The sequence below is a fragment of the Equus quagga genome, chromosome 2 (assembly GCF_021613505.1).
Source record: "Equus quagga isolate Etosha38 chromosome 2, UCLA_HA_Equagga_1.0, whole genome shotgun sequence".
In the NCBI taxonomy this organism is placed as follows: Eukaryota; Metazoa; Chordata; class Mammalia; order Perissodactyla; family Equidae; genus Equus; species Equus quagga.
The window spans coordinates 78,725,861-78,751,942 of record NC_060268.1 but is presented as its reverse complement, the minus strand read 5'-3'; the positions used below and the strand labels follow the sequence as shown (position 1 = coordinate 78,751,942).

General features: G+C 38.9%; 1 protein-coding gene across 5 annotated transcripts in view; it reads left to right on the top strand.

Moving 5' to 3' along the window:
- TJP1 (tight junction protein 1) overlaps positions 1-25,089 on the top strand; it is a 111,263-nt gene extending 86,174 nt beyond the window's left edge. Inside the window, exons 16-28 of one of the 5 annotated variants that reach the window (XM_046652313.1) lie at positions 837-919; positions 1,741-1,951; positions 2,256-2,356; positions 5,639-5,989; positions 6,319-6,558; positions 7,197-8,069; positions 8,223-8,320; positions 9,956-10,183; positions 14,818-14,993; positions 17,264-17,741; positions 19,410-19,627; positions 20,919-21,002; positions 23,542-25,089. In XM_046652313.1, the coding sequence (XP_046508269.1) occupies positions 837-919; positions 1,741-1,951; positions 2,256-2,356; positions 5,639-5,989; positions 6,319-6,558; positions 7,197-8,069; positions 8,223-8,320; positions 9,956-10,183; positions 14,818-14,993; positions 17,264-17,741; positions 19,410-19,627; positions 20,919-21,002; positions 23,542-23,636 (3,236 nt within the window). In that variant the 3' untranslated portion in view covers positions 23,637-25,089. Of the gene's footprint in view, positions 1-836; positions 920-1,740; positions 1,952-2,255; positions 2,357-5,638; positions 5,990-6,318; positions 6,559-7,196; positions 8,070-8,222; positions 8,321-9,955; positions 10,184-14,817; positions 14,994-17,263; positions 17,742-19,409; positions 19,628-20,918; positions 21,063-23,541 lie in introns of all 5 variants that reach the window. The other 4 variants (XM_046652311.1, XM_046652312.1, XM_046652314.1 and 1 more) reach the window with 4 other exon arrangements.
- The last annotated feature ends 993 nt before the right edge of the window (positions 25,090-26,082 follow it).

The following is a 26,082-nucleotide window of genomic DNA, read 5'->3' as shown; positions in this document are numbered from 1 at the left end:
CGGGCTCTGCCCAGGAGAAGTCTCCTCAGTTTATCTCAGTGTGCCAGACAGATAATACTGTTTTCTCTGTGTGTCACACTATATTTGGAAATAGTGCCATGCCAAGCCCTATTGGAGGCTTAGGCAAAAGAAAAGAATGTGTATCCCTATATACATGTTTTTATGCTTTTTTAATGGCCAGTTTTTTTCCAGAACATTAAAGTAGTTGGAGAACTTTTGAAAAATATGCATATTAAAACTCACATTTTAAGTTGAAATATTTTATTTATACCAAACCCAGAATTTATAATTTTACTTTCCTGGCTTTAATGGAAACCAACTCATCAGTATTATTTTTTAAGTCTACATTTTTAGCTCATTTTCAGTTGAGAGAATCACCATATTTGAAAATTTAGCTTACCTAAGTGACAGTCTTAAATAATTTTTACTCAAGTTCCATTTTTTAATTCTTTTTAAAATTTTGACGTGTTGTCTATTATGGATTACTAATTTGTTATTAATTTTAATTTAAATTTTGTGTCTGAGGCAAGTGCCTCACTTCCCTGCTCCTAATCCCAGCATTGTTGGGAAACATTGCTCTAATCCAGTGGTTCTCAGCCAGGGACAGTTCTGCCCCTTCGAGGACATTTGGCCATGTCTGGAGACATTTTTATTTGTTGCAATGGAGCTGAGAGGCGTCTAGCTGGTGGAGGCCAGGAATGCTGCTAAATAGGCCATAGTGCACAGGTCAGCCCCCACAGCTGGGTATTGCGGAGCCCAATGTGTCACTAGTGCCCAGTACTTGAGAAACTGATCTAACCAATGGAAATTTGATATTTTGGTTTTTTCCTGGATAGAAAGTGAACCACGAGATGCTGGAACTGACCAGCGAAGCTCTGGCATTATTCGTCTTCATACAATAAAGCAAATAATAGATCAAGTAAGTTATTGAAGATTGATGTATTTCATTATATGCTGTGAATGTTGTGTTTTTGAGTGAGGTGGGGTTTAGTTAATTTGAAAATACAGTCAAGCGCCACATAACGATGTTTCGGTCAACAACAGACCACATATACAGTGGTGGTCCCATAAGATTAGTACCATATAGCCTAGGTGTGTAGTACCTGTATCATCTAGGTGTGTGTAAGCTTGCTCTGTGATGTTCACACAATGAAGAAATCACCTAATGATGCATTTCTTGGAACATATAGAAGGTAGTTTTTCTAAAATTATTACTGTTATACCTGTAAGAAACTTAAGCCCTTACTGCAAGACGTTATGATAATTACTTTCAATGGAATAGTATTACATGCATCAAAAGATGATCTTTCATTATCGCAAAAAAGTGTGTACAGGGTGTTCAGATATACTAATAGAGACTTTATATTGCGTTAGTACAATTCAAGTTGCACTTTGACATATGCGTAAGGAATATGTTACTCTTTAAGATTGTGTCAGGAACATTGAATTGTTATACTTATTTTCACTCTAACCAAACACAGATAATACTGTCAACTTGCAAGTATTGGGGCTGTCTTCAAAGTGAGCTCGTTAAAAAGTTATTTTTTTTAAATTGTGCTAGAAATTACATTGAATTAATTTCTGATCACAAGTTTTTCTCACATGCTCCTGAGACATTTTGGAGCACAATTAAAGGTCCATTCCCTGTGGAATATAGTCCAAGCTGTGACGTTTTCAGAAGGTGATGATTCTTAATTAACTATCTCATGTCCTTGTTTATTTTTGTGTGTGTGTCTCCAGGACAAACATGCTTTATTAGATGTAACACCAAATGCAGTTGATCGTCTGAATTACGCCCAGTGGTATCCAATTGTAGTCTTCCTTAACCCTGATTCTAAGCAAGGTGTGAAAACTATGAGAATGAGGTTATGTCCAGAATCTCGGAAAAGTGCCAGGAAATTATATGAGCGGTCCCATAAACTTCGTAAAAATAATCACCATCTTTTCACAAGTGAGTATATTAAAGGCCTTCTTTCAGCTTAAAGTGTCTGGGCAACAATATGTAGGCAAAAAATGTGTTGTTTTCATACTAAAAGTTAGGTGACCTGTGCCTGGAAGCTTTCCAACTGTTGTATTAACAGTTGCTGTTTGATTGAAAGAAAATGTACCATGCTGAAATAGAAATTTCAAAGGTTTGTATCCTCAAACATCATCGTTCAATAACTCAGTGATAATTGAGCTCTAAGCAAGGTTGAATGAATTCTGACTTTTGACAGTCTTCTAACCATAAAACAATGTTGTTAATTTGTTTTCAGCTACAATTAACCTAAATTCAATGAATGATGGTTGGTATGGTGCATTAAAAGAAGCAATTCAACAACAACAGAACCAGTTGGTATGGGTTTCTGAGGGAAAGGTAAGAAATTTCCTGTTACTTTTTTTACCTGTTCAATAAATTATATAACCTAATCAGAGATGCCTTTGAGTTACCATTATTTTCTAATTGGGTCAACATATTAGAGTAATTTTGGGAGAGTTAGCTTTTAGGTTTTTTAAATTTGTATGTAGGGGTTATGAAAGTTGTTTTTGATAGTAAGAGATCTAAAATTTCCCCACCTATTGAATTACCACTTCAGTGTGTTCTCTTAGAGAATTCTCAAATTATAACCAAAAGAGCAGGGCTGAGTTCTGACTCTGCCCCTATCTGAGTGAGGAATGACTTTTGAACCTGGCTTTAGTTTCCCCTCTGAAAATGAGGGGAGTTGGGTGAGCTGGATGAGTGTTCCCCAAAGTGCTCTCCTCAGCGCATGAGATTCGGGACTTTCTCTGAGAACAAAGCCACTCTGAAGGCAGGTGATGGTGGGGACTACTGCAAACCACAGGCCCCTTGAGGGTCCAAGAGCCACACGTTAAAGGCTTTGAGAAGCCTGAAGTAGAGAATATACTTTACTACTTTGGTTAAGCATTTCCCCAAATTCTTACCTAGAGGGGTTTTTTCCCACTTAGCACCTGTTAACAATCTTAAAATTTACCAGGAAATGTTAGGCAAAGCAGTACTTTCCTTTTGGCTTTGAATTTTGATTTTATATACATTCAAATAGCTCTAAAATAACTACCTTCTTTTGTCAATCTTTCTAGTTTTATAGCAATCTTTGATGGGAAAAATCTGTTCATTTGGTTGGGAGAATTAATAGTTTTCTCAAAGTATACAGGTGAAGGAACCTTTTGTTTTTAATGTCTTTTACTTTCAGAACAGTACAGTATTAATAGATTTTGATTGCTAAGGAAGACTGAGAATATCTCTTTATTTATTTACTTTTTTATTTTTCCTTGTTGGCTTGGTTTTGTTGTGTTTTGCCCCTGCATGGCCCGTACATTCCTCTGCCTGGCCAAAAAGCTACAGATGCGCTGGTAGTGCATGCTGCATACTTAGGACCACTGTGCCCCTTATCCAGAAAACACAGCCTCTGCAAGAAGAGATGTTAAAATATTTACACCTAGAGGTAGTGACTGTTATTCCCACCTGTGCTAATGTGTCAGAATCGTGGTTTTTCTCATCAGTACCACTCTGGGGGATGGACTGTGCATATGAGATCAGCAGACCACTTTGAATAACTGACATACCAGCTGGGACACTTGATAGATAAATCAAGGTGGAAAAAACCCACTACACCACTTTATAGCACCACACTAATTTTTACTCTTGTGGCATTTGATAAAAAGGATTGCAGTCCTCTCCATACTAATCTTCTGTAACGGCACAATTCTGTTAGCAGCCATAGTCAGGTAGAGTGTTAATAGCCTTCACTGGTGATTCTTGAAATGAAATTAATTTATAAATGCACAAAGTATACTGCCTACCTATCCAAGAGGTTTTTTTTAATCCGCAAATCTTAATTTTCTGTAATTTCTCTTCATGGTAGTATTGTGTGCTGCTTTTCTTTGCCTGAATTTTAAAATAAAGGTCTTAGCTCCCACGACTTTTTTTTGAGAGGAAAAGTAAGTCACTTATTATTAGGATAGATTGATGTACTTTATAAATTAGAAAAATTTGTTACAGTTTAAATCAAGCTTGATTTATCCCCCCTTTCCATTCAAGTATGTTTTATCAGAATAGATAGATTCTTAAACTAAAACCACTTCATTTCTCATGGACTTCCTGAGCTACTTGGATCTAATTGCTAGAAAGAGTTCCTTTTTGCAAGATCTGATACAGTCTTGTATGTTCCCTACTAAACTAAGAAAAGTCATCCTGAGGCTTTCTTAACGTGTTAGGCTTATGGCATTTCCTGGTTCAAAGCAAGCTATGGTCCTTGCTCACTTCTGCATTTCATACCACTGCACAAGCTAGGTGGATTGAGGAGTTCCAAGTTATTCTTTCCTGAGGCCTTAAATATTTCCCTGGCCTGCTACTGGGTTATAGCTGTCCAGAACCCTGGCAAGTTAAAGGGTAGAGTAGATAGCAAGAAGACTTCTCTTTTGCAGTAGCCATTACAAAGTTTTAGAAGCCATTGAAATTTCAGTGGGAGAGACTCTGTTGTAATCCAGAGCAGAGCCCTAGGATTCTCCCTCTCCCCAGCCCTGAAAGTGTTCAGTTGAAAACTAGAGCCACCAGGAGGCCTGACACGCCCTAGTCTTTTGTATCAGGAAGGCACTGCTCAGGGGCAGGCTCTTGCAGAGCCAGGCATGGGACGGCATGGAAAGCTCAGTTCAGGTTCCAGCCTTATGTTTGTCCTTCAGTCCATGCTGAAATGGAAGGGGGATTGTCTGAATTCTGGATTCCAGATCCTTCAGCTCTCGTTCCTAACTGGGCACAATGTCCAGGCAAGATCTTCAGGGACTGTTCTGTTTAATCCAGGTACTAGTTTCAAATTAGTGTCCACTGACAGCCTGCTGCAGCAACTCTTTAGCTCCCTTTCCCTTAAATACTTCTCATTTTCTTTGTGGTCTACTCAGAAGATAATGTAAACTATTGAAAACTAACTCAGCTCTTAAGTACTTATGAAAGAGAAGTATAACTGTGTATCTCCCTCGCCATCCATTGGATCCTGGATCTGTGAAAAATAACTTTAAAATTCTTAATTTAATGAGGCAACCAGCAGTTAGGTAGTGCTTTTCCACTGGGTTTTATAAAAGCTTCAGGGCCAAACACCAACTTTTTAAAAAAGTTATTTTCTTTATATATATATATATATATATATATGTATGTATATATAAGCATATGTGTATATATATATGTATATAAGCTCTTACTCAACTTGAACTGTGGCATTTATTTTCATAGTTATTCTCACGTGTGCTGTTCCGTCAGTGTGTCCTTGTCTCTGTGAGCTTGGTTTGGTAGCATTCTCCCTCTTTACCTCACTTTGGGCTGAAAAGTTAGTGACTGACAGGTTTTATAAACCTGAGTGGTGCCAGGGTTTCTTCATTGTTTTCTGGGGCTGGGCCCCAGAGTCCAGCTTTCTCCTGGCTGACCAGCCAACATTTCATTCATCCGAGCCCTTCAGATCTCAAACGATGCTCTGTGTGTCTGCATGTGTCACTGTACAATCTTCTTGACCTTTCCTCACCGGAAGTTTCGAGAAATAGATGTGATTTCTCCCAAGAAAAATATCCTTTTCAATCTCTCTTGTAAAATAAAGGCCATCTCTTAAAGAACTACTGAATAAAATTTTTAATTTACTTTTATTTGACCCAGGCGGATGGTGCTACAAGTGATGACCTTGATTTGCATGATGATCGTCTGTCCTACCTGTCAGCCCCAGGTAGTGAATACTCAATGTATAGCACGGACAGTAGACACACTTCTGACTATGAAGACACAGATACAGAAGGCGGGGCCTACACTGATCAAGAACTAGATGAAACTCTTAATGATGAGGTTGGGACTCCACCGGAGTCTGCCATTACACGGTCCTCTGAGCCTGTAAGAGAGGACTCCTCTGGAATGCATCATGAAAATCAAACATATCCTTCTTATTCACCACAAGCGCAGCCACAACCAATTCATAGAATAGACTCCCCTGGATTTAAAACAGCCTCTCAACAGGTAAGCAGCAAGCATTCAACGTTTTGTAGTTAGAGGTGCATTATTAAATTTTAGAATATGGTGATTGAGTTAAAGAGTATATTTTATCCTTTCTCCAGATTAAGAATTAAACTTTAATTTTGATTTAAGAATCGCAAGGACTTAATTCTAAACTGTGTGTTCATCTTACACAGAAGTATACTGCATTTTTAAAAAAAATTTAGGACATGAGGTCATAGTTTTGTTATCCAGCACGCTTAAAATGTATGTCTACCAGCCACTATAAATGGAAGTGGGAAGTTAGCAATAAACAGAAACACTATATTTAAAATATTTTAAACACTTCACAGAAAGCAGAAGCCTCATCTCCAGTCCCTTATCTTTCGCCTGAAACAAACCCAGCATCATCAACCTCTGCTGTTAATCATAATGTAAATTTAACTAATGTCAGACTGGAGGAGCTCACCCCAGCTCCTCCCACCTCTTACTCACCACAAGCTGATTCTTTAAGAACACCAAGTTCTGAGGCAGCTCACATAATGCTAAGAGATCAAGAAGCATCATTGTCGTCGCATGTAGATCCAACAAAGGTACCTGTGCTGCAGCATTGCACTAATTTGTTGCTCTCCATCAGTCTAGCACATGATCATTTTTGCTTTGCCCTTTAAGTGTTCCTTTTGCTCTGTTACTGTGGGCTTATACACCATAGTGCTTTCAAATCAGTACAGATCATTTCAGTTTTGTAGTTTGCATGGCTTCCAGTGGTATACTGATTATTTCAAAACAAGCCTTTTAATTGGGATTTGTGCTTAATATTTTTATTATTTTTATTTTTTGGTTTTCAGTATCTTTCAGGATTCCTTAATATGTAGTTGAGACCCATCATAAACATTTTTGTATTTTATAGATTATAGCATCCATAAATTTTCTTTATGATTTCTATTTTCAGTATCCAAATCAAGCAGATTCGGTAGTTCAGTGCATTAATTTTATACTAAATTTAATAATTAACTCACTTTTCATTTAGTACATGCTAAAACTTAAAAGCCCCTATCTGCATTATAAATTTTGAGCTTTCACTTAAACTAGCTTTCTCTGCTAATCTCTTTCTGTCCTGGTAATAAATGGTAGACCATACCATTTTCACATATTAAATCATAGTTTATCTATTAAAGTAGACTAGAATTAAAAACCAGCCTTTGTACTCATACATGAATTTTTTATACAGGTATATAGAAAGGATCCTTATCCTGAGGACATGATGAGACAGAATCATGTTTTGAAACAGCCAGCTGTTGGTCACCCAGGGCAGAGGGCAGACAAAGAGCCTAACCTGAGCTATGAAGCCCAGCCCCCATATGTGGAGAAACAAGCCAGCAGAGACCTTGAGCAGCCCACATATAGATATGACTCCTCAAGCTATGCAGAACAGTTTTCTCGAAACTATGACCATCGTCTACACTATGAAGATCGCATCCCTACATATGAAGAGCAGTGGTCATATTATGATGACAAACAGCCCTACCAACCTCGGCCTTCTTTTGATAATCAGCACCCTCGAGACCTTGACTCCAGACAGCATCCTGAAGAGTCCTCGGAACGAGGGTATTTCCCACGTTTTGAAGAGCCAACTCCTCTGTCCTATGACAGCAGACCACGCTATGACCAACCACCTAGAACCTCCACCCTACGACATGAAGAGCAAGCAGCTCCTGGATATGACATACATAACAGATACAGACCAGAAGCACAGCCCTATTCTTCAGCAGGCCCTAAGGCCTCTGAGGCCAAGCAGTATTTTGACCAATACCCACGAAGTTATGAGCAAGTACCATCACAAGGACTTACCTCTAAAGCAGGCCATTATGAGCCTCTCCATGGTGCTGCAGTTGTCACTCCTCTAATACCTGCATCTCAGCAGAAGCCGGAAGTTCTGCCTTCAAGTACGAAGCCACTGCCTCCACCCCCAACTCTCACTGAAGAAGAGGAAGATCCAGCAATGAAACCACAGTCTGTGCTCACTAGAGTTAAAATGTTTGAAAACAAAAGATCTGCATCTTTGGAGAACAAGAAGGATGAAAACCACACCACTAGTTTTAAGGTACGTATGTCTTTCCTGCCTTGGATACGTAGACACATTCAGTGAAGAGCGGTTCAAAATGCTTCTTAACCTCACCTCCCCACACCACCCCCTGCAAAAGAAGCCTGTTTTGTAATTATCTGTTTTGGGGCATGTTTGTCTTATTTTTTGCAGCCTCCAGAGGTAGCATCTAAACCTCCAGGTGCTCCCATCATTGGTCCTAAAGCCACTCCTCAAAATCAGTTCAGTGAACATGACAAAACACTCTACAGGTAGGTACACTTTGTGGTGTTTGTGGTGTGGAACTGACCAGGAATCTGACCCTCTTAGTCAGTTAGCAAGCCTTGTACTGTGTTAATAGGGGAGGGAAGGAGAAAGGGAGAGGATCTTGTTTGTCCTTAAATGAAAACTGCCAGCCTTTCTAATTAAAGCAGTAGTCCTGGAAAGAAAAAGAAAGGTCTGTATTATACCTTCTGAAACAGATCTTTCGAAAAGCTACTTTTCTAGCAAATGATTAAAATAAAAACTTTAAAGCCCTAACATTTTGTAGTATGTTTTTCAGTTTTAAAAGTGCTTTCAGACATGTGAACTCCTAGTTTTTAGGGGTAAGGAAACGGACTTAGATTGGCCAGAATAACTAAAATTAATCATTTAGTGAGCATGCACCACGTCCCTGCCATTGTGCTAAGCACTTCAGTGCAATGAGGGAATACGGTTGTTTTCCCCGTTTTAAAGAGGCACTGAAGCTGAGAGGGGTTAAGTCACTTACAGGACTTGGTAGAGCTAGGAGAGAAACCTGGCCAGCTGTGCTCTTAACCGTGGCCCCATCATACTGCTAATAAGTGACAGACTGGATTGGCTACAGTTCTTCTGCCTGACTAATGTGTTTTATTTGCTTACATTTGTGCTTGTAATAAAGAGGAAGTACTAACTACTATCTAGCATACACATTTCCCTCTTATTTTAATGATGTCTACTTCTTTTCATGAAAATGTAAATTACTGTGGTATCTCCTTTAGCCAGTATCATTAGCAAATGAGCTGTTTTACATAATATAAACTTCTAATAACTGAAAGCTTAGCTCTTTTTTTGTGTGTGAAATCTATTTAAGTTTATCCTTTTTTTTTTTTTTTAAAGATTTTATTTTTCCTTTTTCTCCCAAAGCCTCCTGGTACATAGTTGCGTATTTTTAGCTGTGGGTCCTTCTAGTTGTGCCATGTGGGACGCCGTCTCAGCATGGCCTGACGAGTGGTGTCGTGTCTGCACCCAGGATCTAAACAGGCAAAACCCCGGGCCGCCGAAGCAGAGCACGCGAATTTAACCACTCGGCCATGGGACAGCCCCTAAGTTTATCCATTTTTGATGCAAAGTTTCTAACATTTACTAAGCAGAGCATACATAACAGTGTATTAAATTGTTTAATAATGTTCTTCCCCATCTGCTTCCTCTGCCCTCTGGAACTTTGGACTGTATAGAGCTATTTCCTTATATGAGGAACATTTATTGATCTAGAGTAAAGTTCTTAAAAATCCTTTTTAAAGTTCTAAATTCTCTGTTATTACTTGTTGCTGACATTGGTGTGAGTGTTTCAAGAAGTTCTCCACTGTCTTCGTTACGTCCCCTTCTCTCTTTCTAGTTAACTGCTTCTAACTGGCTATGAAGCCTCTAATCAGATAATTAGCAAGCTTATTAGGTGTGTTAAAGGACTCATGAGCCAGAAGAGGGCTGCCTTTTGAGTATATAATGTATGAGGACAGGGATTTGGAATGTCCATTTTGACTATTGGACTGCTCAGCCAGATTCTGAATAATCACAGCAGTGAAAGGCCAACATAAAAGATTTATACATTCCATTTTCTGTGTCAGATTAACAGCTGAAAAGTTGTTCCCTTTGTCATTCATTGTTAGGGTCCCAGAACCTCAAAAACCTCAACTGAAGCCATCTGAAGATATTGTCCGGTCAAATCATTATGATCCTGAGGAAGATGAAGAATATTATCGAAAGCAGCTCTCATACTTTGACCGAAGAAGTTTTGAGAACAAGCCTTCTCCACACATTCCTGCTAGCCATCTCTCAGAGCCTGCCAAGCCAGTTCCTTCTCAGAACCAAACAAATTTTTCTGGTTATTCTTTGAAGTAAGTTATTTCACTAAGACTTGCCTTTTAGAAATAAGATGAGACTTCCAGGTTCGAGTGCGTAAAATGGCGTTAATCACGTGAAGTGTACAGTACGTGATTTCTGAGGGCTCTAGGGCTTCAGCACTGTGCATACTTCCTAGCTCTAAAATGTCTGTTTGTTTTTTGTTCTTAAACTCTAATATCAGATATATAAAGTTTTCGTATTAGGAAAGATGTTAAAATCAAAGAGTTTTGAGGTAAGAAAGAGTAAACTGTCAAGACACTGACTTTAAGTGAAATAATCAGAATCTCTCCCTTCTGTATGGCACACTAATGCCGGTCCTTTCCCTTCTTTTCTGTTTTTTGTCTTTTAAATACAAAAACAGGGATGGGTGGGGCAGCATTGTTTGAGGGAAGATGATGGAGTTGGGGTTTTTTTCAAGGCAAGAAAGAGCTTATATTATTGGAGCTTGAGGAGACTAGAGATTTCTGGTCCAGTTTTATATGTAAGGAAACCAAGATCCAGTGAGGGGATGGGACAGGGGCGAGCTAGGACTAAATGCCAAGTTTCTCGACTCCCAGTCTTCTCCCTCTTCTGTGCTGCTGCCTTCTGTTTACTTGTCTGTTGGTTTTTTTGTTGGTTTGTTTTTCTTTCTTGTGGGTTTTGTTGGAGTATAAACCCGCTTGTGCCTGTGTTCCTGGTGGTTCCTGCTGGTTCTGCCACTCTACTTGAAACCTGAGTGATAGAGAATTTGGTACTGAGAGTCGGGTATAAACCCACACAGGCACAGGTGGGTTCATACTTCAACTAAACAAACCCACAAGAATGAAAAACAGGTGTGGATTTATTGCAAGGAATTTGTTTACACAGTTGTGGGACCTGGCTAAGCAAGTCCTAACTCCGTAGGGGAGGATGGGAAGATTCGGAGCTGTCTGGGAGTCTCTGAGCTTAGAGAAGGCCTAAGTTCTCTTTAAAAGGGCCCAGCCAAATAATCTCCCTTTTGATTAACTTAAAACTCCACTGATGAGAGGCATTACGTCTGAAAATTCCCTGCACAGCAACATCTCCATTAGTGCCTGATTGAATAACTGGGACTATAGTTCAGCCTGGCCGAGTTGACACATCAAAAAGCCATCACTTGTGTCTTAAGTTCAGAAACATACAGAGTTTTACTGAATTAGATGCTTGGGATTGTCTGAACCTAGCTATCATTTGTCATTTACTATTCAGTGAAAATTCTTTTAGAATATGCTTTAAAACCTCTAGTATTAAAAACCTAGTTTTAATTATGACCTTTGTTTCTAAGACATCACTTGAAATGAAAATTTTAAACCTTTTTCCCATTGTCATCCATTGAAATTTTTGTCTACAGAAGAAAGCAGTTTATGAGAAATACAAGTGCACAATTTGAGTGCTGCAGTGGGGGTTCTGTTCAGTGCAAGCAGTGTCTTATGCTAGTGTCATGAAGCTCCCTAACAACACTAGAGAGGTGTCTCCTGCATCTAGACTGTCCAGACTCAGTGAGCCAGGCACTGAGCCTCAGGAGCTCACGTCTGATAGGGTAGAAGGCTGTACCCTTAAGTAATCCTTCTTACTTAAGCTATTAGCACATTCATTCCTGTCAGAAGAGGGTCCAGGGGTGTAGTTTAAAGACACAGAGTTTAGCTATCCTTTTACCTACTTGGTAAATAGAATACTGCCTTAAAAGACTATATTTAGGTCTAAAAAGTAAGTAAAAAGTTTTGCCCAGGAATCAAATGACAAGGCATTTTTCGTTTTGTGTTAATTTGATTTTCTGCAAAGAAGACTTAATAATGTATGTGTGATGTAAGCTTTGAGACAGGGTCTAGAGCACTGTGTAGTATTGGTGGGCGGGGGCTTGTTGAGTGAATGAAACTCGGCACAGGGCACAGTGCACTAGGTGTGTCAGTTCCCCTCCTGTTCACAAACACAGCTCTGGGAGGAACCAGTGTTATCTGGCCAGAGGTTTCACAATGATCTGTTACCTTGGAACGAAATAGTTAACTATCTGTCTTTGTGAATTCACTCAGGACTCAGCATGGTTTTACTGTTGTGAATGTTGTGGGAGTTAGAAAGTGTAACTTGAGATGGATACTGGTATACATTTCCTCCCTTTGTAGTATGAAATTAAAACTTCCCAGTTGTGCTGCATTTTCCCATACAGGTATTTAATGGTTAGAGAATTGGGAAGGAGAGTAGGATCATAAAAGATGACTAAGAGAGAAAGTTTTTTCTCTACCTTCCCTTCTCATGCTGTTTTACTCTTTAGCCCAATTAAACAACTTTCCAATTGTTAAAGTTGTTTAAAATATGGGACCTTCTTTGTCCTACATTTCAAAACCATGTGTTGTTTGTCACCAATAGACTGTCTACAGGCCTTTATTTCCTAAAGTAAAATATAGAAACAGCAAAGTTATCTTCTTCCAGGTAATATGTGCTTATCTTCCACTTAAAAACACACCTCAAAAATGGTGGAAATCAGAGAGGGGAGAAATCTTTGTTAGCACAAGACAAATACCCCAGAAAGCAAGATATCACCCTGTCTTACAGTTCCCTAAAGCTGGATTGGAATTGGGGAGGTTAGGAGATAGCAGCTCAGACATTCACCTCCAAAGCAAGTTAGAAGTTTCCAGGATTCTAAGACAGGGCTGGAAGAGCAATCTCCATCTGGGTCTGTGCACATGACCCAGCCCAGAGATTGAGTCAACTTCTTCAGGGCAACTAGGGATTTTTTGTCACTAGAATCTCTCTCAAGACTCAATTTATGAGACTTCCAGGTCTCAAAATAAATGATGGTGGTTTTCAGCTTTTTAAGAACTAAGTGTAAGGTTGATGTTAGGTTGATTTTGCATGCATGTGACATTATTCAATGAGAGAGGCTCTGAGATTAAAGCATGGCAGCTTTACAAATAGGCTCCACCCACCACAGGGCTTAGCTTTAAAACTGGGGATGGATAAGGTCTTGCTAGAAAGGAGCATGTTAATCATAGTCATGTTTCAGAGGTATGCTTATTTCTACTTACCAATTTATCATGAACCCTGCTGGGGATCAGTGAAGCTGTCATGTTGTATCACTTCCTCCTGTATTTTCACCTAGAGAATTCTCTTGCCTAGCCCTTTCTATTAATGGAGCATTTTGTTCTCAGTTATTCAGGACCCACTGATTATCCTTAGTACTGCTGCTTTATTTAGTTCCTTTCTGTATTCACCGCTACCATCTGCAGCAGAAGTGGGCAGAGGTGGAAGAGGAGTAAAGCTCAGACACATTGCTGCTCCCTAGCAACACCAGTTAGAGTATGTGGAGGGCAGGCAGGCCAGCAGGACCGAATGACATTACTTGGTTTTTATTGATCAATAATTTCCCTAGCTAAATGTCAGTGATATTTTCTTTTATAGATCAAATTATTCTGAAATGATGGATATGTACTTTTTGGTTGATATGTTAAAATGACATTTGCGTTCCATTTGCTGCAAATTTGCTTATTGGTTAGATTGACCGTTTTCTTTCATTTTTCCATTGCGCTTGCTTTGCCATCACCTAGATTTCTTGGCTCTTACACTAGCTATGACTACCTGAAAAGGAACGTCAAGTGGTAAGACTGACATTAATGTGAGGCTGTTACATAGGTGTCCCTCACTGTGTCATTGGCATTATGTGCACTTTCAGATTTTGATGTCGTTTGCAAATGCTTAGTCTAAATGCCTGAAAGCAAGATAACCGTATAGTTTTAAAGCTGATGGTAAAACTGGACTTCTTCCTGAAAGTGCACTCCAAATGTCCGTATTGTTTTAGTGCACATAAAGCCAGTGCAGCTTTTGCTCTCTGCGAAGGTTTAGATGGCAATGTTGCAATTATGGGTCTATTTTAAACATTTCTTTTGTGTGAGAATTTTGTGTGTGACATATTAACAATTCGCAATCTGAAAAAATAAACATACATGGCCCAAATGACTTAAATGAGCCTTGTAAAATCAAGCAATGCTGCTACTCTAGCAGTTATTAAACAAAAAATGGATCTGGTAAATCAAGGACAAAGTTTAAAGTAAAAGATGTCTAGTATTTTAATGTTAGTAGAACACGGCCACACTCGTTCATTTACATAGTGTCTATGGCTGCTTTTGGACAGAGTTTGAATGGCCCAAAAAGCTGAAAACATTTCATGTCCAGCCCTTTAATAAAAAACTTGCCAACCCCTGGTCTGTGACATTTTTTGTGGTACCCTGCCTGAGAATGCCAGAAGCCAGGGCTTTGTACCTTAGATACAAAATCAGAAGTGAATCTAAGGAGGATTTGGGCCAATGAATAATTTTTTTTAATACTTGCAAAACTTTCTTAAACCTATCAGCCATTACTATTTTTTGTAAACAACACCATTAAATATTACTAGTATACCCAAAATTTCATCTGCCTTTTGGTTGCCGTCCTCTGGTGGTTTTGCTAATATTCTTAAAGTATCTGTGATGTCTTTACATTTCTTGTGCTGATGAATGGTTGAATTTGTTTGTATATTGTGAAATTCTATATATTTTTTTTAAAACTTAAGGCTACTTAGAGGAATGAGAACTTATTTTGTAAATGTGAATACATTTATACATTTTCAGATGTTGGCATTTCTTTATTTTTTTCACAGGGGAAAGTCTACTGAAGCTGATGCTTTGGAGAGATCATTTGGTGAGAAACGCTATGACCCAATCCAGGCCACTCCCCCCCCTCCTCCATTGCCCTCCCAGTACACCCAGCCTTCTCAGCCTGGCTCCAGCTCTTCTCTCGCCCTTCACACACATGCCAAGGGAGGACATGGTGAAGGTAGGAACTTCAGAAGTTGGCATTACCACTATAATAGAGTAATACTTATAAAGTTAAATTCTTATAGTTCCTAAGCAAAATGGTTTTTCATACAAGAAATACATACTTGTAAGTTTTAGGCTGGGAGCAATGAAAAGTAAGGGTTTTGTTAAAAGTACAGATCCTGTTTTTGTGACTATGATCATTTATCGGATAAGCCTTTTAGATAAATAGATTTTAATCTGTTTTATTAACATAGCTCAATTTCTGGAAGTAGTGTTTGCTTACTAGTATGTATGGATCTAAATATTTGAGTGTTGGTTTGTAAAAATTCTTGTATTCCATCTTCAGACAAGAACATAGGAAAGCCATTAAGTTTATATAATATGTATTGCTTTGCACCTTGCCTTTTACATTTATGTTCTGTGGCAATGTCTCAATAAGGTAGATAGCATAGCTCTAATTTACTCATTTTAATAGCAGTATACCTGCATTTTCACCCATATTCTTTCCGTCGCATCTCTCTGAGCAATAACTGTTTTCCCTTACCCAAGGTGACCCCTCTTCCTGGGCCATTGGCCAACCTCTCTCCCCCATTTCCGCTTTCTTCGTCTTTCTCCCTGTCTCTTAACATTCTCTCCCTTTCCATGGAATCCTTCCCTCTGCCTTCAGACATATGCAGGTCACCTATTCATGCAGGTCACCTATTCCATTGTTAAGAGCACCTTTCTTTGACTGTGTCTCCTCCTCAAACCACCTTCATGTCTCTTCACTCTTTCATCACACTCCCTGAAAGGGAAACTGTTGCCTCCACCTCTCAACACTCTTTTATTTGGCTCTTTCAAAAAAAAATTAAAAGCTGTATATTTTACCCTAAGAATATTCCACAATTTATTCATTCTCCTGTTGACATTCTGCTATTAGAAATAATACTTCTCTATTATTTATGTAGGAGTCAAATTCCAGGCTAAGTCTTCAACCCAACAAGTTGTAGTTGTGGATGGATATTACTTCATGATAGGATTTTCTTTATGTACTATCATGTCTACAGATTAAGAAAGTTTTAGTTCTAATTTTCCAATCCTTATGCCTTTTATTTCTTTTTCTTGCCTTTTTGTGCTAACTGGGACCTGCAGTAAAATGTGGAGTAGAAGTGAAGAAAGCAGACAGCTTTTGCTGCTTCTCCATCTTAGGGAGAGGATTTAATGTTTCATCCTACAACACTACCTGTAGGTTTTTTGTAGCTGCCCTTTATTTTTAGAATATTCCCTTTATTCCTAGTTTGCTGAAAGCATTTTGTCAGATGCTTTTTCAGCATGTGTTAAAATAATCATAAGATTTTTCTTATTTATTCTGTTAATGTAGTAAATTATGTTACTATGTTCACAAGGAATTTGGTTTATGATTTTCTTGTGGTGTCCTCATCTAGTTTGGTATCTAGGTTCTGTAGTTTCATAAGAGAGCTAGGATATGTTCCCTTGTTCTCTCTTTTCTGAAAGAGTTTGTATAGCGTTGATACTACTTTTTTCTTAATTATTTCATAGAATTCACTTGGTACTGTTTTACACTACCACCAGCAGTACATGGAAGTTCCTGTTGTTCCACATCTTTGCCAACACTTGGTATTACCAAACTTAAGTTTTGTCAATCTAATGGCTGTGGAATGGTATTTCATGTTTTTTGTTTGTTTTAGGTATGTGTTTTCCTAATTAATAGTGAGGTTGAGTACCTTATTGTATGGTTACTGGGCATTCTAGTTTTCACTTCTGTGTTTTACCTCTTCAAGTCTTTGCCCATCTTCTTCACTTGAATCTTTCTTATGGATGTATGGGTGTTTTTTATAGGTTTTGGATCCTAATTCTTTATCACTTATACATGTTGTAAAAAGCTTCTCCCAAGCTATGGCTTTTCTTTTGGCTTTAATTATGGTGAGTTTTATAGTACTGATTTTTTTTAACATAGCTGAGTTTGTCATTTTGTTTCGAATTTGTTATGGACATTGGAGAGGGGTTATTCAGAAGCCAGTCTTTGGAGACCGGGACCTTTAGCAGCATGACGCTGACTCCAAGGCAGCAGGGTGCACTGATAGCACCACATGTATCTCTACCACCTCTTGGTCCCTCAGCATCACACACAGCCACCAGGGTTCAGGAGCTGCCCTCTGACTGTGGCAACTCCAACCTGGGCCTTGATTCTGACACCAGGATATGTCAAGATGGGAGAGACAGCAGAGGGGCCATTAAAAATTCTTTCAGGAATTTTCTAAAATACTTATATATTTTTGTTTTCAGGTAATTCAGCATCACTGGATTTTCAGAATTCCTTAGTGTCCAAACCAGACCCACCTCCATCTCAGAATAAGCCAGCAACTTTCAGACCACCAAACCGAGAAGATACTGCTCAGTCTGCTTTCTATCCCCAGAAAAGTTTCCAAGATAAAGCTCCAATTAATGGAGCTGAACAGACTCAGAAAACAGTCACTCCAGCATACAATCGATTCACGCCAAAACCATATACCAGTTCTGCTCGGCCGTTTGAACGCAAGTTTGAAAGTCCTAAATTCAATCACAATCTTCTGCCAAGTGAAACTGCACATAAACCTGACTTGTCTTCAAAACCCCCTAGTTCTCCAAAAACTCTGGTGAAAGCACACAGTTCAGCACAGCCTCCTGAGTTTGACAGTGGAGTTGAAACTTTCTCCATCCATGCAGATAAGCCTAAATATCAAATAAATAATATCAGCACAGTGCCTAAAGCTATTCCTGTGAGGTAAGATTTTTGCCTTTTTCTTGGTCTTGAGATTTGTCTTACATGAGTTTGATGTATTTTGTGTGATGTAGGACTTGAAACGATAATTTTAACTCAAACTTTGAACAGTGTTGTCCAAAATGTTGTTGCAATGAATGCCATTATGTAGAAGGTCCTGCAAGCGGTACAAGACAATGTCAGTAAAATAGTAAAGCCAACAATCATATATGGTCGGTAGGTATTGTCATTATCCCCATTTTACAAAGAACTGAGGTTGAGTGACATTGCACCTTAGCCAGGGTCACAGCATTAGGGTGAGGGGAGCCCAGACTCAGTCCCTGGTCACTCGACCCCAGAGCCCATGCTCTTAACCACCTATGGCTTCCCATAACCTCTAACCTCAGCTGATGAGGTACGAGTGGGAGAATATCTCAAAAAAATAAGTATCTGTGTTCCTTGTCCACTGTTTATTCAACAGTGATGTAAAAAGGAATAAAGGTGTAATAACCTCAAAGTGATTGTTAAAAAACAGCAGCTCTTTTTATAGTTTTCATGAGTAAGAAGTCTGAGCAAATGAGACAGAGCAAGTGTGCCTGGAGCCACACTCCACATACTCTTTTCTCACTCTTTGTTACATTGTGATTGGCCAGACCCATTCTGGCTACACGTAAGCTCACCTCAGCCTTCCAAATCCGCTTCCATTTTCAAGCCACCCACTGCAGCAGCAGCACTCCCAGGCAGAACTGAGGGTAGCGAGGACAGCCCCCTGCAGTCTGCTTCCCAAGAACAAAGATGGTCACGAAAATGTGCTGCCTTCCCCTCTTTGTGAGCCTCCCAACCAGTGAGGGATGGGGAAGAGCAGGCAGCTCCTCACAGGTGTCAGCATCCATCCCCGATGCTCTGGTCATACGGGAATGAAGCTGCAGCTGCCCTTCACGTACTTTTAATTTTGTCGGTCCATCTTTCTGCTCACCGGTAGGTCCTGGCTCAAAATTTTACTCCAAGAAGTCTTGATAACCTCCATTTTTGAAGCAGTCATTGATACTGCATCCCCGCTGCCTTTGGTATTCTTTGTGTACTAAGTTGATGTACTGTCTTTTTTCCATGGATATCTGGGGTGTACCCATACCAAAGTCTTTATCACCTCATGGAACTTTGGAAGCCTTGCTTTTGAGAGCAAGGGCATCTGGTACTCAGGGAAGTGCTAAGGAAAGGCCATTAAGTGTGCAAGCTTAAAGTCCTAGGGAGGTATAGAACCTAATTAATGTATTTTATCAGGCCTAAGATGCTGTCAGTTGTAAGATGCACCATTGTCTTTTATATCACTAAAAAGGGAAAATATGCTACTAATTAAACCATAACTTGCTATCAATTTTATAGATGTTAAAATGTGCTTCTTAAAACCAATGAACTGTAGTAGTTCGGTATCAGGTGTCAGGCTTTGTACCTTCTGGTTGCAAAAATCAGTAATGGGGGTAACTTGATTAGTTACCTTAAAAAATGAAATGGATTTCTCCAAGAATATGCTTAGTTATCCCTATGAGTAAAATCTGTCACTTAAAATTTATCTTGTTAAAGTAAATAACTTGATTTTTATGGATAAATAAAATGAAACCACCTATTATGATAATAATGAAAGTTCCTGTATATTATTGGGAATTTACTCATTAGCCATTTCTGAACTCTCAGTCCTTCAGCTATGGAAGAGGATGAAGATGAGGATGGTCATACCGTGGTGGCCACAGCCCGAGGTGTATTTAACAGCAATGGTGGGGTGTTGAGTTCCATAGAAACTGGTGTTAGTATAATTATCCCACAAGGAGCCATTCCTGAAGGAATTGAGCAGGAAATCTATTTCAAGGTCTGCCGAGACAACAGCATCCTCCCGCCTTTAGATAAGGAGAAAGGTAAATGTGTTTATTTTTCTGCTTAGTTTTAATAGCTTGAGTGTCCTATGTGCTCTTCAAAGCTTGTAGTACTCAGTTGAGAGGACAATCTAGACCCCTTTTCTGCCTCCACGCTGGCCAACCACAACATGTTCCTTCTATCAGGAGGGCCTTTCAAATGAACACTGGAAGGGAGTGCCCTGGGATGGCAGCGCGAGGATGTGGTGGGTGTCCTGCAGTAAGGCCGGGGTGGTAGAGGTGAGCATGCTAGACCTTCCAGATGGAATGCTTACTTTCAGTGTGAATGTGACAGTGATGGCAGGTGACAGGCCATTGGACATTTCTCCACCTATCCACCAGGCAGTCTTAGCTGACCTCACCAAATTTATCTTTGAATCATTCACCCCTTCCATCTCTAGAGATGGGTTAGGTACCACCCACTCAGAAAGGCTTTGGGGAACTGTTACAACTTCTTTTTATAATCTTTCATGAGTGCTTTACTTCCTTAAATTCGTTACTTTAGCTCATTTTCTTAGATTTTGCCAGAATACTAACATATGTCAGCCCTGCATGAATTTCTTAAACCAAGTCTTTAACAAAAATACAGCATTAAAAATGCAAGACAGGGGCTGGCCCTGTGGCCAAGTGGTTAAGTTTGTGTGCTCCGCTTCTGCGGCCTGGGGTTTGCAGGTTCACATCCTGGGCGCCATCCTACACACTGTTTATCAGGCCATGCTGTGGTGGCATGCCATGTGGGGTAACTAGAATGACTTGTGACAAGGATATACAACTATGTATTGGGGCTTTGGGGAGAAAAAAAAGAGGAAGATGTTAGCTCAGGGCCAATCTTCCTCACCAAAAAAAGCATAAGAAAAATAAGTAAAAATGTAAGATATAAGTAACATTTATAAAAGATACATTTGAATACATCTTATAGTATAAGAACCCTGTGATTGAATGCAGTAGCCACCAGCTACTTGTGGCTCTTTAGCACTTGAAATGTGGCTATTTTGAATTGAAATGCGCTGGAAGTGTAAAATATACACTGATTTCAAAAACTTAGGGTACTGATTACATGTTGAAATAATGTTTTGGATATATTGGGTTACACTAAATACTAAAATTCATTTCACTTGTTTCTCTTTTTTTATTACATATGTGATTTTCATTATATTTTCCTTGATGAGTGCCGCTGTAGAGAACTAGCCCCATTTAGCTGTAAAGCATATCATTAGAAGGGGAGCGAGGAGAACTGTGGTCTAGAAGGAAGACAGCCATCTAATCTCTCACCCCTCCCCCTCCCTGACTCTAGGTGAAACACTGCTGAGCCCCTTAGTGATGTGTGGGCCCCATGGCCTCAAGTTCCTGAAGCCCGTGGAGCTACGCTTGCCACACTGTGCGTCCATGACTCCTGACGGTTGGTCTTTTGCTCTAAAATCATCCGACTCCTCGTCGGGTATGCTGTCTTCACTCTGTCCTTTGGGGGCTTTGGGTACTGTCGTTGATTGATCTTTGGGCTGATGGAGCTACCCATGCTGTTGGTTAGCACATCTCCACCTCTGTTCCTGTGGCCTTGTAGGCATCACCAGTGTTGTGAAATTTCTTTGTGGTGCATATATTGTAAATGAATATGGAAAGGTAGAGAAGTTTCTGCCTTTAAAACACTTATGATTTGGACAAAGGTTGACATTTCTTGGTGTTCAACAAAATTATTTGTTCTGTCAAAATCTTTAAGATGCAGTGGGAGAACTGACATTGCCCTATATACATAGGCATTCTCATTTTCTTACTAAAATGATTTGATTCCTTTATGTAATAATTTCCGGTTTTGCTTACCGTTCTTTAATTTTTCAATTTATGAAGTATATATACCAGAGAAACTTGAAGACAAAAGACCTTCCACTGTGATCATACTTGGCCATGGTTTTTCAATGTAAAACTCTCAACTTCTATTATACACACTTTTTTAAAATGGCTTTTTGCTCTTAAGATCATAATTTCAAAGCTTCCATTGCATTTTCACGTTTCTCACTTCCTTGGGTGACTTAAGTCAGTTACTAGTTGGAACTTTCTGCATTTTTGCTACAGATCACTTTAATTGAACCTAATATAGAAAAATAAGGATTTAAAGTCTTACTTTTGAATTTTTGGTAAATCAGGTGAGAATTAATGCAGTTTTAGTATGAAATAGAGTTTTATGGTGTAAAAATTATAGGAACATATTTTAATACTACCCACGGTAAAAAGTTACGTATAAATATATATTTCCTGATGTTCACAGGTACCCCATTTTCTGGAAAAAGTTAATAAATTAATTTTAACACACTAGATATTAAAGCTATTTCCTAAGGGACTCCACTGAGAAACATTTTATTAGCTAGTTTGAATTAATGAATTAATATTCTTAAAACTGCATGTAAAACATATATTCTGAAAGTCGGGTTGTAGCATAAGCTCTGATTGTCCTCCAAAGCAAATTAGGATGGGGGGTCCTTAAAATAACTGTTTATTGTAATTATTTGTTTTATAAGTGATTTTTTCCAACTGTCATATGAAGCATAAATGATTTCTTGGTTTGTTATTCTAGTGTTTTTTGCCACAGAACGTAAGTTATTTTGTTAGACTGAAATAACTTTCCTGTGTTAAATTTTGAGTACGTTCACTTAGAAGAGAAATGTGCCTTTATGTAATCTTGTATGGCTTTAGAATGTTTTGCTACTTTAAATTTCTGTTCAAAAAGTCAGGGGTAGATTTTGATAACTACTGACTGAATCCCAACAAAAATGAATGTATTGGAAAGAAACTTGAGCCTAAAGATAAAATTTTTTTATTTGCTTCCAAAGAGTTGTCATAACTCTATCTCCTTGCCTAAACAATTTGTTACCTACGGTATTGCGTAAGCCCATCTATATCCGTGAAAGGAAATTACTGTTTTGAACTGCTCAGCCCTTCATGACTCACATGCTGCTTATGTGATATACAACTTACTATTGGCAGAGTTTGTCAGCCTTGGCACTCTTGACATTTTGGCCAGATAATGCTTTGTTGTAGAGACTGTCCTGTGCATTCTGGGATGTTTAGCAGCCTCCCTGGCTTCTCCCACTGGGTGCTGGTTGTGACAAACAAAACATCTCCAGACGTTGTCCCACAGTGGGCAGAGTCGCTCCTGGTTGAGAGCCTTGCTGTAAGGAAAGCAAAGTCAGCAGCCTTGAATGTCATTTACCTGCATCCCACAGAGACATACACCATCCCAGCCTTCTTCGCACTTAGTGTCCGCTCCCAGGGCTGCTTCTCACCAGCTGCAAATCCCAATCACTAAGAGCTTGTTTAAAAACTCAAATCCCCAAGCCCTGCTTCAGACTCACCTAGTCAATGAGTTTTCAAAGCTCCACAGGTGACTTTCTTGTACAGCCAGGATCAGGGCTAAGAAGCTCCGCTCCAGTCTTACTGATTTTTTTTTTTTTTTTTTTTGGTAACAAGGAGGAGGGTCTTTAGGAGCTAGATTCTGCAGAACTTTCAGGGTTTCATTTGTTGGTCTGTAGTTGAGTGTGAGAACACATTTCTCATACTCAACTACAATGGTTGACCATATAATTATTGTCCAAACTTTTGAAAGTGAAAGAAGGGTGCTGTTTGTTGTGGACTCGGGGGCAAACTGGAACTATCCCAGGCATATGGTCACCCTAACTTTCAATCATTTTTTAAAAGGTATGAACTTGAAAGCATAATAAATAAAAGAGAAATCTGGAACAACTTTCGAATCCTTAAATTCCATTGAAATATGGCACTAAGACTTTTGATATGTGTAATATGCTGAAGAAATACAAGAAAATTATATCTAAATTTATAAATTTATGTTTACCATATGATTGCAAGGCATTATGACTAGCAGTTGAACCAACTATAAATGACATGAACTTCTTTTTCTCTCATAGGTGATCCTAAAACCTGGCAAAACAAGTGTCTTCCTGGAGATCCAAATTATCTTGTTGGAGCAAACTGTGTTTCTGTCCTGATTGACCACTTTTAATTCTTAAAATATAGGAACTTGATTAAATAATGTGAAACTGGGTTAAACTTACTACACCTAAATGGAACCACTCTATCAAGTATTATACTTTTCTTAGAATTGATACTGCAGTTTGTTAGTATTGAGCATTTTGTTTGAACTGATGAAGATTAGTGAGCATGCCCCTGAACCATGGTCAGAAGACATGCTGCAAACTGCATGTTTGTGATTGAAGAACTGTTGGCATTGGCGAGAGGTTCAAAGATGTTTTGCTTTGTAATGATTTTTGTACTTTTTTATGGTCACTGCTTAACTTCACATATTGATTTCCGTTAAAATACCAGCCAGTAAATGGGGTGCATTTGAGTTCTATTCTTTCCAAAGTACAGTTTCAAACTTTATTATGGCCCTGGCCTGGCACACACATTTTATTTTATTATGCATGAGGTAATATGCACACATTTTTAAAATGCACCTGGAATATATAACCAATGTAGTGGATTTAACAGAAATGTACAGCAAGGGGAATTTATAGTTTTTGGGGGGGGTCAAGTAAAGACAATTACTTACTGTATATGAAAACACATTTTTCTTAGAGAAGGACACCAAAGCATGTGAGACTGGTTCCATGGCCTCTTTGGATCTATAAATTAACCATATCACTACAGACATACTAACCAGCAGGAATGCCTTACCCTCGTGTTTTTAATTCTTAGATTGTTCTCTCTGTGTATTACTAAGTTTTTATGGCTTTTGTGTGCATCTAGATACTGTATCATGAAAGAGATTGAGTAAATTGTGGATTTGGTGGTTTCAGAAATGTATAATCACCCAGAAGAAAATAATGGTGTGATTTGGGGATTTTTTTCTCTTTTTTTTGGCAAGGAGCAGTGGTTTTCTGTTCTTTTTGGCTATGCATTTGAAAACTTTGCTGTTTAAGGATGCTTGTACATAATGCGTGCATACCACTTTTGTTCTTGGTTTGTAAATTAACTTTTATAAACTTTACCTTTTTATACATAAACAAAACAAGTTTCTTAAGGCTACCTTTGTATTCTCTCCTGTACCTCTTGAGCCTTGAACTTTGACCTCTGCAGCAATAAAGCAGCATTTCTATGACACACACAAGGTCATTTTTTTTAAGGAAAAGAATGCACAGAATTGTTACATTTTTAAGTGCTGCATTTAAAAGATACAGTTACTCAGAATTCTCTAGTTTGATTAAATTCTTGCAAAGTATCCCTACTGTAATTTGTGATACAATGCTGTGCCCTAAAGTGTATTTTTTTACTAATAGACAATTTATTATGGCACATCAGCACGATTTCTGTTTAGATAATACACCACTAAACATTTCTGTTTAGATAATACACCACATTCTGTTAATCAATCATTAGGTGTGACTGAATTTCTTTTGCAGTTATTAAAAAATCTCAAATTTCTAAATCTGCAGAATAAAACTTTTTAAAATAAAGTGCTGGTTTGGTTTGTTTGCACACTATTTCTAGTTTCATGCAACTTTATAATCCTGTTTTAAAATCCTGCACACCTGATCCTGAACACCCAGTGATCTGCCACTACGTCAGTCCTGGTGGGCTGCATGCAGAGTGCGTCCCCTCGGCCAGTGTGTCCGGATGGGTGGGCAGTGCTGGTCACTGAAATCTCAAGACAGTAGGAGGAGAGGCAGGCCGACTGTAGATTATTTGGCAGTTTGCCCCCTGCATCTGTAAACATACATACGTTTATGTGCGCACGCGCTCCTTAGGACCAGTTTGTATCTAGTTGTGTATCCTGCTTTTTCCCAAAAAAATAACATGGCATTTTCTCATGTTCCTACATTTGGAGGAAGAAAGTAATTTTTAATGGCTATAAATATTCCATCATGACTGCCATATTTATTTAAGGACTACACCTGTTGACATTTAGGTTGTTGCTATAAAGTGAATTTCTCTGTAGATTTAGGCGATTTTGTTTGTTTCATCTTTTTTATTAAGGTATAATTTAGATACAGTAAAAGTATCCATTTTAGTGTATAGTTCTCCAGATTTTGGCAAACAATACAGTCTTGTAACCATTAGCCATTAGCACAGTTAATCTGTAGAATTTCATCATCCCCCTGAAAGTCCACAGTCCTCATCTGGACCCCACCCCTCCTCCAGCCCTGGCAGGCAGTGATCTTTTCTGTCCCTATAGTTTCTTCTTTTTGAGGGCGTCATATAAATGGACTCATACCATATGTAGCCTTGGAGGCTGGCTGCTTTCACACACCTGGGGTTCGTTCCCGAAGCTGTGAGTATCAGTACTGCTTTTCCATTGCTGAGTATTGTTCCACTGCAGGACTGCACCACACGTTATCCATCCCCCAGTTGAGGAACTTTTGGGTTGTTTCCAGGTTCAAGAAATTACAAATAAAACTGCTATAAACATTCGAGTATGGGTTTTTGTGTGAACTAAGTTTTCATTTCAC